We start from the raw sequence: 16655 nt of genomic DNA, 5'->3' as shown, positions 1-16655 counted from the left end.
CATCATATATATATATATATATATATATATATATATATATATATATATATATATGATCAGAATTCCAAGTCCTGATTGAGAACGACAGGGCTAAGGTCTTGTAAGGTTTCAAATTCCAGACAGACAAGTAGCTGCTGGCCAACCAACCAGACCAGTGATGGTTGACAAGGGAAAGAAAACCCCAGTTGTGATTGATGTGGCACTCCCAGCTGACAGCAACATCAGAAAGAAGGAGCGCAAGAAAATAGAGAGGACCAAGGGCTGAAGGAGCAACTGGGTCAGATGTGGAAGGTAAAGCCAAAGTGAGCCCAGTGGTAATAGGAACACAAGGAGCTGTAACCCCCAAATTGCAAGAGTTGCTCCAGCAGATTCCAGGCACATCAGATGTCTTTGTCCAGAAGATTGCAGTCATAGGAACAGCTAAGATACTGCACTGAACCCTCAAACTCCCAGGCCACATACCACCCTCCTTGGCCGGGGAGGGGAGGGGGGGGGGGTGGTTGAGAGGGAGATATACTAGCTGAGTCACCTGTTCTATGCGCTGGTAATAAGATTCAAGTGAATGATAATAAAAGGTGATGTCATGTCATATCACTGCAATGCACTGGCATGCCATACACAGCAGGTACATTTTAATTGAAAACCGCACCCTTTAACTGACACACGGTGCACGGTGCACCGTTTGGATTGTAACTAAAATGCACCCTAGCCAGCCGCTACTATGTAGTAAGAAAAGTGTGATGCTTGCTATCTGACCTGAGTACCACGTGAACTGCGAAAATAAGGGCTCTAATCAGCAGGTCGTGATCTAATATATAAGGCTGACCGTGTGTGTGTGTGTGTGTGTGTGTGTGTGTGTGTGTGTGTGTGTGTGTGTGTGTGTGATTTTGCACATGTACGCTTTCAAACTAAGAGCCCCAGTGACCTCCCCCTTGGTGCTCCCAGTCATCATAGCACACACACACACATACACACACACAAAATCAGCTTTATATATTAGATATAATACACAAACCAAGCATGAAGTCAAAGACCTGTGAGACAGGATTGTCTGAAAGCACATATCTGGGGAAAGGTACAGACACATTTCTGCTGCTTTGAAGGTCTCCATCATCCGTACGTAAATGAGAGAAGTTTGGATCCACAAGGACTCTTCCTAGAGCTGGCCGCCCGTCTAAACTGAGCGATCGGGACAGGAGCACCTTATTCAGGGATGTGATCAAGAACCTGATTGTCACTCTATCAGAGCTCCAACATTCCTCTGTGGAGAGAGGAGAACCTTCCAGAAGAACGACTATCTATGCAGCAATCCACCAATCAGGCCTGCATGGTAGAGTGGCCAGACAGTTGCCACTCCTTCGTAAAAGACACATGGTAGCCCACCTGGAGTTTGCCAAAAGGCACCTAAGGACTCTCAGACCATGAGAAGCAAAATTCTCTGGTCTGATGATCCCACTTTAGAGGGAGCAGCTCTCATTTCTAGAAATCTGGCCAATTTTTTGGGATCCTCCAAACTGTGACTGTCTAGCGTTGGGACCAGGAGGCAGAGCTGTGGTCTTATACACCTCTCTGCAGCTTCTCTCCCCCTGCCATCCCCTTATTACCCCATCCCCGTAGAGACGGTGCCTGCTCCCAGACCACCAATAACTAGCAAAAATCTATTTAAGCATAAAAATTCAAAAAGAAAAAATAATATAGCACCTTCAATTGCACCACAGACTAAACAGTTAAATGTGGCCTATTAAACATTAGGTCTCTTTCTTCTAAGTCCCTGTTGGTAAATGATATAATAATTGATCAACGTATTGATTTATTCTGCCTAACAGAAACTTGGTTACAGCAGGATGAATATGTTAGTTTAAATGAGTCAACACCCCCGAGTCACACTAACTGTCAGAATGCTCGTAGCACGGGCCGGGGCGGAGGATTAGCAGCAATCTTCCATTCCAGCTTATTAATTAATCAAAAACCTAGACAGAGCTTTAATTCATTTGAAAGCTTGTCTCTTAGTCTTGTCCATCCAAATTGGAAGTCCCAAAAAACAGTTTTATTTGTTATTATCTATCGTCCACCTGGTCGTTACTGTGAGTTTCTCTGTGAATTTTCAGACCTTTTGTCTGACTTAGTGCTTAGCTCAGATAAGATAATTATAGTGGGCGATTTTAACATCCACACAGATGCTGAGAATGACAGCCTCAACACTGCATTTAATCTATTATTAGACTCTATCGGCTTTGCTCAAAAAGTAAATGATTCCACCCACCACTTTAATCATATTTTAGATCTTGTTCTGACTTATGGTATGGAAATAGAAGACTTAACAGTATTCCCTGAAAACTCCCTTTTGTCTGATCATTTTTTAATAACATTTACATTTACCCTGATGGACTACCCTGCAGTGGGGAATAAGTTTCATTACACTAGAAGTCTTTCAGAAAGCGCTGTAACTAGGTTTAAGGATATGATTCCTTCTTTATGTTCTCTAATGTCATATACCAACACAGAGCAGAGTAGCTACCTAAACTCTGTAAGGGAGTTAGAGTATCTTGTCAATAGTTTTACATCCTCATTGAAGACAACTTTGGATGCTGTAGCTCCTCTGAAAAAGAGAGCTTTAAATCAGAAGTGTCTGACTCCGTGGTATAACTCACAAACTCGTAGCTTAAAGCAGATAACCCGTAAGTTGGAGAGGAAATGGCGTCTCACTAATTTAGAAGATCTTCACTTAGCCTGGAAAAAGAGTTTGTTGCTCTATAAGAAAGCCCTTCGTGAAGCTAGGACATCTTTCTACTCATCACTAATTGAAGAAAATAAGAACAACCCCAGGTTTCTTTTCAGCACTGTAGCCAGGCTGACAAAGAGTCAGAGCTCTATTGAGCTGAGTATTCCATTAACTTTAACTAGTAATGACTTCATGACTTTCTTTGCTAACAAAATTTTGACTATTAGAGAAAAAATTACTCATAACCATCCCAAAGATGTATCGTTATCTTTGGCTGCTTTCAGTGATGCCGGTATTTGGTTAGACTCTTTCTCTCCGATTGTTCTGTCTGAGTTATTTTCATTAGTTACTTCATCCAAACCATCAACATGCTTATTAGACCCCATTCCTGCCAGGCTGCTCAAGGAAGTCCTACCATTATTTAATGCTTCAATCTTAAATATGATCAATCTATCTTTGTTAGTTGGTTATGTACCACAGGCCTTTAAGGTGGCAGTAATTAAACCATTACTTAAAAAGCCATCACTTGACCCAGCTATCTTAGCTAATTATAGGCCAATCTCCAACCTTCCTTTTCTCTCAAAGATTCTTGAGAGGGTAGTTGTAAAACAGCTAACTGATCACCTGCAGAGGAATGGTCTATTTGAAGAGTTTCAGTCAGGTTTTAGAATTCATCATAGTACAGAAACAGCATTAGTGAAGGTTACAAATGATCTTCTTATGGCTTCGGACAGTGGACTTATCTCTGTGCTTGTTCTGTTGGACCTCAGTGCTGCTTTTGATACTGTTGACCATAAAATTTTATTACAGAGATTAGAGCATGTCATAGGTATTAAAGGCATTGCGCTGCGGTGGTTTGAATCATATTTGTCTAATAGATTACAGTTTGTTCATGTAAATGGGGAATCTTCTTCACAGACTAAAGTTAATTATGGAGTTCCACAAGGTTCTGTGCTAGGACCAATTTTATTCACTTTATACATGCTTCCCTTGGGCAGTATTATTAGACGGTATTGCTTAAATTTTCATTGTTACGCAGATGATACCCAGCTTTATCTATCCATGAAGCCAGAGGATACACACCAATTAGCTAAACTGCAGGATTGTCTTACAGACATAAAGACATGGATGACCTCTAATTTCCTGCTTTTAAACTCAGATAAAACTGAAGTTATTGTACTTGGCCCCACAAATCTTAGAAGCATGGTGTCTAACCAGATCGTTACTCTGGATGGCATTTCCCTGATCTCTAGTAATACTGTGAGAAATCTTGGAGTTATTTTTGATCAGGATATGTCATTCAAAGCGCATATTAAACAAATATGTAGGACTGCCTTTTTGCATTTACGCAATATCTCTAAAATCAGAAAGGTCTTGTCTCAGAGTGATGCTGAAAAACTAATTCATGCATTTATTTCCTCTAGGCTGGACTATTGTAATTCATTATTATCAGGTTGTCCTAAAAGTTCCCTAAAAAGCCTTCAGTTGGTTCAGAATGCTGCAGCTAGAGTACTGACGGGGACTAGCAGGAGAGAGCATATCTCACCCGTGTTGGCCTCCCTTCATTGGCTTCCTGTTAATGCTAGAATAGAATTTAAAATTCTTCTTCTTACTTATAAGGTTTTGAATAATCAGGTCCCATCTTATCTTAGGGACCTCGTAGTACCATATTACCCCATTAGAGCGCTTCGCTCTCAGACTGCGGGCTTACTTGTAGTTCCTAGGGTTTGTAAGAGTAGAATGGGAGGCAGAGCCTTCAGCTTTCAGGCTCCTCTCCTGTGGAACCAGCTCCCAATTCAGATCAGGGAGACAGATACCCTCTCTACTTTTAAGATTAGGCTTAAAACTTTCCTTTTCGCTAAGGCTTATAGTTAGGGCTGGATCGGGTGACCCTGGACCATCCCTTGGTTATGTTGCTTTAGACGTAGACTGTGGGGGGGTTCCCATGATGCACTGTTTCTTTCTCTTTTTGCTCCTGTATGCATCACTCTGCATTTAATCATTAGTGATCGATCTCTTTTTCCTGGTTCTTTCCCTCAGCCCCAACCAGTCTCAGCAGAAGACTGCCCCTCCCTGAGCCTGGTTCTGCTGGAGGTTTCTTCCTGTTAAAAGGGAGTTTTTCCTTCCCACTGTGGCCAAGTGCTTGCTCATAGGGGGTCGTTTTGACCGTTGGGGTTTTTCATAATTATTGTATGGCCTTGCCTTGCAATGTGGAGCGCCTTGGGGCAACTGTTTGTTGTGATTTGGCGCTATATAAGAAAAAAGTTGATTGATTGATTGATTGATTGATGAGATTGAACGAAAATTGAAGATTGAACTCATTGGCGTGAATGCCAGGTGTCATGTTTGGAGGAAACCAGACACAGTCCCTACAGTGAAGCATGGTGGTGGCAGCATCATGCTGTGGGGATGTTTTTCAGTAGCAAGAACTGGGAGACTAATCAGGATTGAGGAAAAGATGAATGCAGTATTGTACAGAGACATCCTGGATGTAAACCTGCTCCAGAGTGTTCTTGACCTCAGACTGGGGTAATGGTTCATCTTTCAGCAGGACAATGACCCTAAGTACACAGCCAAGACATCAAAGGAGTGACTTCAGTACAACTCTGTGAATGTCCTTGAGTGGCCCAGCCAGAGTCCAGACCTGAATCTGATCGAACATCTCTGGAGAGATCTGAAAATGGCTGTGCACCAATGCTCCCCATCCAACCTGATGGAGCTTGAGAGGTGCTGCAAAGAGGTATGGGCAAAACTGTCCAAAGATAGGTGCACCGAGCTTGTGGCATCATATTCAAGAAGACTTGAGGCTGTAATTGCCATCCAAGGTGCATCAGATTTTGAGCAAACTGTGTGAATACGTATGTACATGTGAAGTCTTAGATATTTTTAATTATTATTACTGTATTCTTAATAAATTTGAAAAAAAAAAAAAATCTTTTTCACGTGCCATTATGGGGTGTTGCGAGTACAATCTTGAGGGGCAAAAAATGAATTTACTCCATGTTGGAATAAGGCTGTAAGGGCAGGGGTGGTAGTCAAGTGGTCAGTGCGCTTGGTTTCAGTGCAAAGGTTTCCCGGTTCAAACCCCACCCCTGCCACATTTCTCCATGTAATGTGGAGTTGCGTCAGGAAGGGCAAAACCTGTGCCAGATAAAGGTCCAAATCTTCAATGGATATGCTGTGGCAACCCTGAGTGACAACAAGGGAGCAGCTGAAGGGTCTTAATTATTTGAATAAGGCTGCAACGTAACAAAATGTAGAAGTGAAGTGCTGTGAATACTTTCCCAATGCACAGTCGGTTGCAAAAAACCACTGCAGAGGGCTGAAGGAGGTAACAAAAAAAAAAATTGGCTCCATCTCTTATAAATGCCACCATACACGGATATGTTTTTCTTGAGTTAGTATCATAAGTTTCTTTTTCACATTTTCCGGCCTAAATCATCCTGTCACTGTTAATTGCATACTGATCCAGAATGGTCCGACTGATCAAGATATTGCAATCTGATATTTATTTCACAAAATGGTAAACCATGAGTCTTCCATGCCCTAATCAGGGGCGTCGGACTGGGGGGGTAAAGGGTACTATGTACCCAGAGCTCAGAGCATGGGGGGCCCACAAAAAAACTGGCATTGAATACATTTTTGTGTTGCATGTTATTAATGTCCATACAATTCATGTTGTAAAAGAATATAGTTAGAATGAATGTATAAATGTTGCAAAACATAATTTGCAAAGGAGAGAGCATATCTCACCCATATTGGCCTCTCTTCATTGGCTTCCTGTTAATTCTAGAATAGAATTTAAAATTCTTCTTCTTACTTATAAGGTTTTGAATAATCAGGTCCCATCTTATCTTAGGGACCTCGTAGTACCATATCACCCCAATAGAGCGCTTCGCTCTCAGACTGCAGGCTTACTTGTAGTTCCTAGGGTTTGTAAGAGTAGAATGGGAGGCAGAGCCTTCAGCTTTCAGGCTCCTCTCCTGTGGAACCAGCTCCCAATTCAGATCAGGGAGACAGACACCCTCTCTACTTTTAAGATTAGGCTTAAAACTTTCCTTTTTGCTAAAGCTTATAGTTAGGGCTGGATCAGGTGACCCTGAACCATCCCTTAGTTATGCTGCTATAGACGTAGACTGCTGGGGGGTTCCCATGATGCACTGTTTCTTTCTCTTTTTGCTCTGTATGCACCACTCTGCATTTAATCATTAGTGATCGATCTCTGCTCCCCTCCACAGCATGTCTTTTTCCTGGTTCTCTCCCTCAGCCCCAACCAGTCCCAGCAGAAGACTGCCCCTCCCTGAGCCTGGTTCTGCTGGAGGTTTCTTCCTGTTAAAAGGGAGTTTTTCCTTCCCACTGTAGCCAAGTGCTTGCTCACAGGGGGTCGTTTTGACTGTTGGGGTTTTACATAATTATTGTATGGCCTTGCCTTACAATATAAAGCGCCTTGGGGCAACTGTTTGTTGTGATTTGGCGCTATATAAAAAAAATTGATTGAAAATTGATTGATAATTCTGCTCTAACAATAATATTGAAAGATCTCTGAGGGCCCTTCCCACCCCTGCACAGTTGTACAATGGTTTAGTCCAGGCGCACAGGCGGCACGCTGCCACACACACATCCCAAACGGGATCTTACAGAAAGAGGAGGTGTTTAGTAGAGCTGAAACAACTAATCGATTTAATTGATTATTAAAATAGTTGTCAACTAATTTAGTCATTGATTTGTTGTTAAATAACTTTGTTTTACCACAAATGTTTCGTTTCTTTCATATAAATCAACCGTTTCTGCAGCGCGGCTTTGCTTTGAACCTTGAACCAATCAAAGCAGTGATTCACAGATTGAAGCAGTGGTTCGATCTAATGCTTCGCTGATTCATTGTTTTATTTCGCTTTATCTTAATTTCCCCCGCTAAAACCCTAAAGAGCATATGCCTGTGAGTAATATTTACCTTTTTTATGTTAAACTGACCTGTTATGGTGTTCTGAAACAGTTGATAGATGTATTTTATAACTTAAAAACGTGACAGATGCTAACGCATTAGCATGTCTATGGCGTTTTCAATGTTAAAGTTAGCATTAAGCTGTTGCAGCTGTCAGCGCATTCGTGTGCATTTGTTTTCTGTATAATAATTCATGGCTCATTGTTGTCGTAAAAGAGTCAAATGTATTACAAATTGTAATATTTTTTTAACTGATTTTTTATTTATATATTAGTAATAATAGCAGCGCATTAGAAATTTGGTGTTTGCGTTAATAAAAAAGAACATAACAGTGTGTGTGTGTGTGGGGGGGGGTCTTCAATATGGCTAGTATCTAGGGCCCAGAATTTGGTGCTACGCCCCTGGCCCTAATATGTATTCTGTGGTGCAAATTTGGTGAGAATCTGTGAAGTAGTTTTGAAATAATCCTTCAAAGCCTATATAAAGTGAAATACTGAGCCAGAATCTGTATCTGGATCACCTCCAAAGTTCAGTGGAGTCTTCCATGCACTAATATCTTTCTGTGGTACAAATCTGGTGAGAATCCATGAAGTAGGGTTTGTTTGTTTTTTACGTAACTCTTCAAAGCCTATATAAAATGAAATCTTGATCCAGAATCCGGGTCCAGATCATCTCCAGAATTGAATGGAGTCTTCCATGGTCTATGGTGGTGAAAATGTTGACAAAATCCGTGCTGTAGTTTTGATGTGATCCTGCTAACAGATAGACAGACAGACATAAATAAATGCCAATGATTCTATTCCATCCTTTGCAGACGTAATGACAGTTGATGTTGCTAAGGATATGGGCAAGAACATTGAGATGAGCCTCCATTGGCTATTGATGCACCTTGAAAAGGCAGAAGTGCACTTTTATTGTGCGCTAAAATATGAATGAATACACTTAGGGTTGTGTCTGCACAGGGTCGACCAGGCTCTCACCACTTTGGCCATGAGGAAGTTTTGTGAAGACAAAGTCTCCACGTCCCTGCAGCCCTCTCAGAACAGGTGTGACAAGCATCATTACAGATTTCCTATTTTCTGTACCTTTATATCACTTGTTAGAATTCTCCTGTCATTTATTGCTTTCAACATGTGATTTATTTATCTTCTTCGCTGCTCATTTTAAGGTATATTTACTACTTCAGCGGTCTGTTGTGTGGGACTATCAAAATGAACAGCAGCCCTCTGTTCCTCCACCAGATCCTCATCCCTTCGCTGCCCAACTTCCAGTCAGGTGGAGGTCCGTCTGAAACAAAATACTGTTGAAGGATGTTTTTACAGGACTTACAGTATAATAATACTAAGCACTGGGCAAAGCTGTGTCAGTGTTTAAAACTACAGTATGCAGGATTTAGTATAATCTCATGGTGAGGTTGTATTATGCCATCAACAATCTTCTGCAGCCTTCCAGCTGTGCTGCGAAATGCAAAAGATGGACTATGTCCCTTTTGGACGACTGTATTATTATAGTTGTGCAACATGAGTGCCTCCATTCGAGCGCCTGCACCCATGTAGATTTAAAGGGTGCTTTCCAATCTTCTGAAAACAGACTCCTGTTACAGGTAACTTACACACTGATGAACAGATTGTTATGAACACTATAAGGTTTGTGATGTACTTCTGATTTCAAATAATACTGCTTGGCCGTGGCACCACCTGAAAAATTTCTCAGGAGGGGCAATTTTTCTGATAATGATTGAGGTGCCCCTTCAGTAAATAAATTAAGCAAGACAATTGTATGAATTTGTTGTTAGCCGAGTAACTCATACAGCAATACCTCCACTAGATGGCAGCATACAGCAAAAAATATTTCCCCTCTAGCTACATAAATTACAGGTGGAAAGCTTTGGAAGAAAGTTGCATTCAGGAACAGATCTGGGTTATTGTCAGGAACTGTGAGGACTTGGCACGACAGGCAGGTGGACACAAATGCAGACTCATGGCTCAGAGGAGGGATTTAGAAAAAGGTTTAATTCAAAAACAGGCTCTGATCGATACACAGGGTCACAAGCAGACAGGCGGAGGTACAGACAGTCGTGAGGCGGCGGCGTGGTCAGTAACGAGCAGAGTTCCAGTACGGGCAAACAGGTAATCAGAGGAGGCAAAAACGGAGTCCAACAAACAAGCAGGGTTCAGGCACAGAGAAGCAGGTTAACTGGCTCAGGCAAAAGGCAAGGTCAAAACAGGCGAAGGTCATACACGGCAAGAAAAACAGGCGAAGGTCATACACGGCAAGAAAAACAGGCTATGGCAGAAAACACGAGAGGCTTGGAACGAGGCAATATGCACAATGAACTAGCAGTGAGTGGTGGAAGACAAGGGGTTTAAAAGCAGAGGATAATCAGGGCGTGATGAGATGCAGGTGCAGGAAAGAAGGCGTGGCTGAGTGAGACAAGAGTGGAGTGACAGGTGGGCGTGTCAGACAAAAGCAGCAAGGAGAGGACTGTGACAGAACAAATGTTAAATTCCTAAAATCCAGAAGTGAGAAACAGAATCAGCAAATGAAAAGGCAGAAACAGAACAGAAAATTAAAGGCTGGATCGAAACTAGATGAGAACTCAACATGTGGCAGGAGTGTACAGAAAACCTGAGGGACTAATGTGCTCAAAACAGAGTGACTGAATAACCAGAAAATAAGACAAAGGCTGAACAGAACTCAATAAGTGGCTGACGTGTGATAATTCTCAAAACCTAATGTGATAACACAGTATGACTAAATAAAAAGCTGAGACTAAACTAGAACAGAACTTAATGTGGCTGAAGTGTAACAGATCATAAAACCAAGACCAAAGTGGAAGAAACAGAAAATAAACACTCAGAGCCGAACAGAAGGACCAAGACAGGGAAACGGACGAAGACTGTGGGACAAAAGCAGATTCGGGGCAGGTCCAGGGCTAAAACATGACAGTTATTTCTGTTACATATGTCACAGAGGTGTTAAACAAGCTGTGACATAAATTCATCTTAAATACGAGAACGTCTGTGAAAACAGAATTCTCCACGGGAGTGGAGAATCCGCACTACAGTCTGCGTGCATGCTCATCAATATAAGTGTTTCCACCTGTCAATCAAAAGAGATTCTGCCAGCGAGAATAACCGTTCTGACACAGAAAACATGGTGCAGCTCTGACCCGATCCACTTGATGGAAACAGGTATGTCAGTAGTCTGTAAAAATCCATAAATTAATGGGACAATTAAGATAATAGTTCCGGAGCTGATGCCACTTCCTCCTTGTCCAATGTCGGCACGCTGGGAAATTCCTGGTTTTTAGTGGCGCACAGTTCAAAATCCGAATATTTATCTTTTCAAGAACTGTGCACCAGAAAAGGATAAATTTCAAACTGGTGTTTAATTTTAGCCTTAAATATTCATGAAAGCATGGCATTACATGCCACCTCCACTTTAAGATCCTATTGTCTTATGTACAGTTTGTACATGTTCAAATTAAATCATCATTTGTTCATGTTGTGTAATTCAAGGAACATTTGTTGATCACCCTCTGTGCATTTGCAGGTATTAATGAGACAAATTTAACTCCATAGGAAGTTAGCTGTTAAGGTTTGATTGCAGAGTTCAATTCAACCCAAAAATGCAGGCAGTGTGGTGGACACAAAGGATTTTATCAACCACAGTGATTTATTGTGACATAGTTCCAAAAAAAGGTGCAAAGGTATTCAATAGTCCCAAAATATCCCATACATACAGTGCAGCAAAAACACAACAGAGGCTGCAAAGTGAAAGATCAAAAAGTAGGGCCAGAATTGCCTAAATGTCAAAAAGTGAGGAAATCACAAGAAACAGTACTTACACACAAGAATATACAAGAACCTGGACGAGGTTTGCATGGGAGGCCTACACAATGGGCAGGCAACGACTGACAAACAAGGAAGTGGTTAAATAACCAAACTGTGACAACTAATAAAAGGTGATCAGAATACATGTGAGTAGAACAGAATACAGAAAAGCAAAGCTGGGAGCAAAGGTGCACATAAGGTAACTGCAGAAAACTGAGAAAATAAGAAAATAAGCAAATAACAGAAATCAGACTGAAAACTAAACGACAACCAGAATGAAGTACATAACCAAATTAGAGGGGGACTTACTTATTTTTGTTCTTCGGATAATGTAAGATTGATCCCTCCTAATCCATGCCTGTCATGATTAGCTGTGTGTGTGTATATATATATATATATATATATATATATATATATATATATATATATATATATATATATATATATATATATATATATATATATATATAAAACACATCCACACCCACTCGCACACCTACGGACAATTTAAAGATTCCAACCCACCTAACCCGCCTGTCTTTGGATGTGGGAGGAAACTGGAGCACCCGGAGGAAACCCATGCAAACACATGGAGAACATACAAACTCCACACAGAAAGGCCACAGGTGGGAATTGAACCCATGACCTTCTCGCTGTGAGGCATATATATATATATATATATATATATATATATATATATATATATATATATATATATATATATATATATGTGTGTGTGTGTGTGTATTGGTACCATATCATGAACAAAAGTGGATGGATAACAAAAGTCATGATGGATAACACAGATATAGTGGATTTTTTTTTTTTAAATAGTTGCACTAAAAGAATAAAACACCACTTAACTAGCTACAGGACAGTTTTCCCTGCAATGACAACATTTATTACACACAGCTCTATGATCTTCAGCCTAATAAAGCTTGTAGCAACAATGCCTAAAGCTCCAAAACTATGCACAAGTAGACCTAATAAATGTCTTAAAATAGCTCGTCCAACACAAAACACATGTGGCTACACATGTTGAGTTAATAAGCCACTTATTATTATTATTATTAGCTTTGCCTATATGCTGGAATAAGGGAGAGAACTCTTCAAATTATTGTTCATTACTTCTCATTTCAATCACACTCACAGGTGAAATGTTCGTCTGCAGCCTTTGATCTGCTGAGTTGAGCAGTTTACAGCTGCACATTAAGGTATTTTTTAACAAAATTACAAAGAATAAATATGCGTGCACCTCATTAAAGATCAATCGAAAAGAGCATTCAGGAGCAGGACATCAGAGTGGTAATGTGGTGGCCGGTTAGCTTCAAAAATATTGGCCAGTGAGCGATCCAGTAATATTTAGAGATCAGTGATATCAACGAATCGGTTTTGGAGAGACCAGCCATTGATGTCACAGTGGTTGTCACGCCGGCCACTCAAAAACAAACTGAACAGATTGAAACAGAATGTGACCTTTGTAACCTCTTAAAATACCCCTTGAAATAGGTCAAGGTTAGACATCTTTGAACTTGTCCAAGATCTGTGTCCCAAGAATGTTCCCTGTAAATTTTAAGACTCTGGCAGTAATAGGACTGGACATATGCTGAGGTCAGACAGACGGACATATGGACGGACGGACACAAAGCCTTCCCAATACCCAATAGCTATATTTGATGCCCATCGGGTAAAAATGAAATGAAACCTCTATTTGACTTTTGTGGTTGTCTCTCTGTGTCTGCAGGTTTCTGTCCTTTTTTGAAGGTCTACCAGTCTCTGCAGCTGCTTTACACCTCAGGTGTCTAGTAAGTAGGTGTACAGTTGTCCAGCTGAACACCAGGATTTCTGTTCACCTCCTGAAAGTCTTTTCTTCTCACTGTCTTTCTGTCTTTACAAACCTCTGTCTGTGTTTAGGTGTCAGTCAGCTCTGTGCTTACATTGAAGTTAATGTTGTTTAATAGTGTTTTACCGAGTGGAAACATGTTTGGACTGCTTTTATGTGTACGTGTGTGTTGAACTGGAATATCCTCTGTCTTTCGTTCTCTCTCTTTTTTTCCCAGTGATCCTCAGAGCTCCAGTGCACGAAAGCTGTGTGTGACTCTGGAGCCAGCACTACTTCTGAAGGGGGACATTATGGTGAGAGATATTGTAATGTCCTAACTGGGCAACTTGTTTTGAGTTAAATACTTTATCATATTCGTATATTTTATTGCTGGAGAAGACTTTGTGTCAAATGACCAGGTACTTACGGAGACCCAGATGACATGTACGCATGGTGAGGGAATGTAGATTACAACACGACTGCCATATGGTATGTTTCTCTGAGAGTGATCCAGTGCACATGTGCCTGGATCTCTCACTTTATCACTTATCACATGGGGGTGGCAGATAAATAGAGAAACGGATGTAGTGCCACCTTGTCTTGTTGGTTGCAATTCAGGACCCATAGGGGTTCTGTAAATTGAAGGATGCTGCAGCAATGTGGAATATAACTGCATGCTCTTAGAGCCAATTGTTTCCATTTCCACTTATTAAATTGCTACACTCTGGGCTCTTTGAAAGGTTTATATTGTTAATTCACTTAAGTTACAGATTATTTATAGACTATAAATATGCACTCAATTGTTTTCTTAAGTATCTTTGAGTAGGGTAAAAATATCCAAAGCTCTTAGAGAGTGAGCACTTTCATTTGAGAGCAGCAACCCACAATGTAGTCATTTTATACAGCAAACCAAAATACTATATTAGGAGTTTTTTTCACTGCACAAATTAGTACCATACTGAAGGAATCACGCTGGATCTTAACAGACACTTGCTGAGTTGCCACCCACTGCAAAGATGATTTATCAAGACCTTTTTTTGTCCCTGCCTCACTGGCAGTAGTTTGGTGTACTAGCTACGTCTAGAAGGATGGAGCTTTCAACACTAAATTGTAGTGTCGAGAGATTTCAGCCTGTCCCGACTCCCACTACATAGCACAGGAGTGGGGATCATAGACTGTATATATACTGGACAAAGCCTACATGACGTTACCCACTGGTTTTCTATAGAGACCCGGAACAGCCAATATGAAGTCCATGTCTGGGCCATGTTCTGGGCATCGCCGTGTTCACAGCAGCAGCACAATGAATTCATTAATGCATAAAGGCGTGGAGTGTGGGTGGCTCCATGCATGAGAAAAGACGCCTGAACAGGCCCCTCTCTTTGAGTCTGAACCACCTAACCTCAGTTTAGGGGTTTATTACCTCCACCAAGGAGGTTATGTTTTCGGTCGCGTTTATTTGTTTGTCTGTCTGTTTGTCAGCAGGATAACTCAAAAAGTTTTGAATGGGTTTTGTTGAAATTTTGTGGAGTGCTTGGAAATGACAAAAGGAACAAGTGATTAAATTTTAGTGGTGATCCGGATCACGATCCGGATCCAGAAATTTTTTAAAGGATTCTTCACCATTGCGGAATAGGGGGAATTTTGACATTCTAGTTTCTAACTCCACAAAAACAAGGCAGAAAGGCTTGAAAAAAATTAGGGTGTAACATAGTCAAATGTTCTATCAAACAACAAAGTTTGGTGATGATCAGATCCGGATTCCGGATCTGGTGATCCAGAATATGCAAAAATATAGGGAAAATAGAAAATGTGTCAGTGTGAGGTGACAAATGAAGCTAGAGATGCACAACTAACACCAAATTGTAGCTGAATCAGTACAGATTCAGTAAGGTGTCATCAGATTTGATGTAGCTTCAAATGTTATAGAGCTAGATCCAGAAGAAAACCGCCATTACCGAAAAAATCGTTTTTATACAATAACTTTTGAACTAATAAAGACATAAAAGTGATTCCAAGTTCTAGTGGTATGTTTTCATGGTCAAGGATGTCAAATATAAAGGAAAGAAAAGTGTATGTATCATAGTTTTGGTTGTAACACTGAATTGTTGAATAGATCACTGTGCCAAGGAGGGAATCTCTTTAGGGTCAGTGACCCTATGGCCTTGTTTAGAGAAGTGTTTCATAAATGTTAAAAAATTCATATATTTGCAGTTTAGTTGAATAATAAATTGAATTTTGTCTCTTATTTGTTTTTGTCTATAAGCACATGCAATATCAATATCAGTGCTCAGATGACAGTAGCTTCTGGGAAAGGTGCAAGTTGCAATAAACTGTGATGCCAAGCTCTAAGGATACATGCTATCCAGTCACAGCAGATGAAACTTTTTTCTACTGCGCAAACATCATTGTTAGACTTTTGTAGGTTCAATGATTCCACGGCGTGTAGATGTTATGGCGTCAGTGACCCCATGGCCTTGGCAGAGGTTTGCACTCTCTGAGTGCTTCTAGTTAAATCATATTTTTGGGGACTACACGGTGATTCTCCTAACAATTTACTTTGGTGTGGACATTAAAAGTTAAGAGCCACTTATTTTCCCAATCATGATACATTAAGTGATTCTAATGGATGAAACTGGCAACAGCTGCTATTCGCCCTATTGAGGTTTCAAACCCTGCAAAATCTCGCAAAACTTCGGAGAGGTCGCCACGCTGCGAGATGTCATTAACATTGAGAACTGCATTGAGACGCTCTGATCAGGCTGCACTTTAACCGCTGCACACGGACAACAGCATTAACATCGCAACATAGCTCTTTGTATATTGCGCCTAAAGGTCTTATGAATATATTATCTGGGTTTTTAGATAGTGTTATTGTGTTTATTTTATGTAAACAAGTGAGAGGCTCAGGTTGTTTCTCTGCTATTTTGAATGGGAATTGCTGTGAGCTTCGATTACTTCCTGTTCGTCATTCTGGGGGAAAGGGAAGTTTGCTCTTTAACGTCCTGCTTAATGTCCTTTACAACACCGTTTGTCCTCTTTGTTCCTGAGTAATATACAACCCCAGTTCCATTGAAGTTGGGATGTTGTGTAAAATGTAAATACGAGTAAAAACAGAATACAATGATTTGCAAATCCTCTTCACCCTATATTTAAATGAATACACCACAAAGACAAGATATTTAATCTTCAAACTGGTAAACTTTATTGTTTTTGTGCAAATATTTGCTCATTTTGAAATGGATGCCTGCAACACCTTTCCTTCTGACAACACTCAAGAAACATTTGGGAACTGAGGACAGGGCCGCTGCTAAGGTTTTGGAGGCCCTAAGC

At 40.6% G+C, this 16655-nt stretch overlaps 1 protein-coding gene across 1 annotated transcript in view; it reads left to right on the top strand.

Annotated features, from left to right (window-relative positions):
* LOC117507203 (tensin-2-like) overlaps nt 1–16655 on the top strand; it is an 82400-nt gene that overhangs the window by 16963 nt on the left and 48782 nt on the right. The window contains exons 7-10 of the mRNA XM_034167016.1: nt 8627–8710; nt 8833–8945; nt 13245–13305; nt 13561–13636. Coding sequence (XP_034022907.1) covers nt 8627–8710; nt 8833–8945; nt 13245–13305; nt 13561–13636 — 334 coding nt within the window. The remainder of the gene's footprint in view (nt 1–8626; nt 8711–8832; nt 8946–13244; nt 13306–13560; nt 13637–16655) is intronic.

Source organism: Thalassophryne amazonica, chromosome 3, assembly GCF_902500255.1.
Source record: "Thalassophryne amazonica chromosome 3, fThaAma1.1, whole genome shotgun sequence".
Classification (NCBI taxonomy): domain Eukaryota; kingdom Metazoa; phylum Chordata; class Actinopteri; order Batrachoidiformes; family Batrachoididae; genus Thalassophryne; species Thalassophryne amazonica.
The sequence above is the reverse complement of the archived record's forward strand: the minus strand, read 5'-3'. Positions and strand labels throughout refer to the sequence as shown.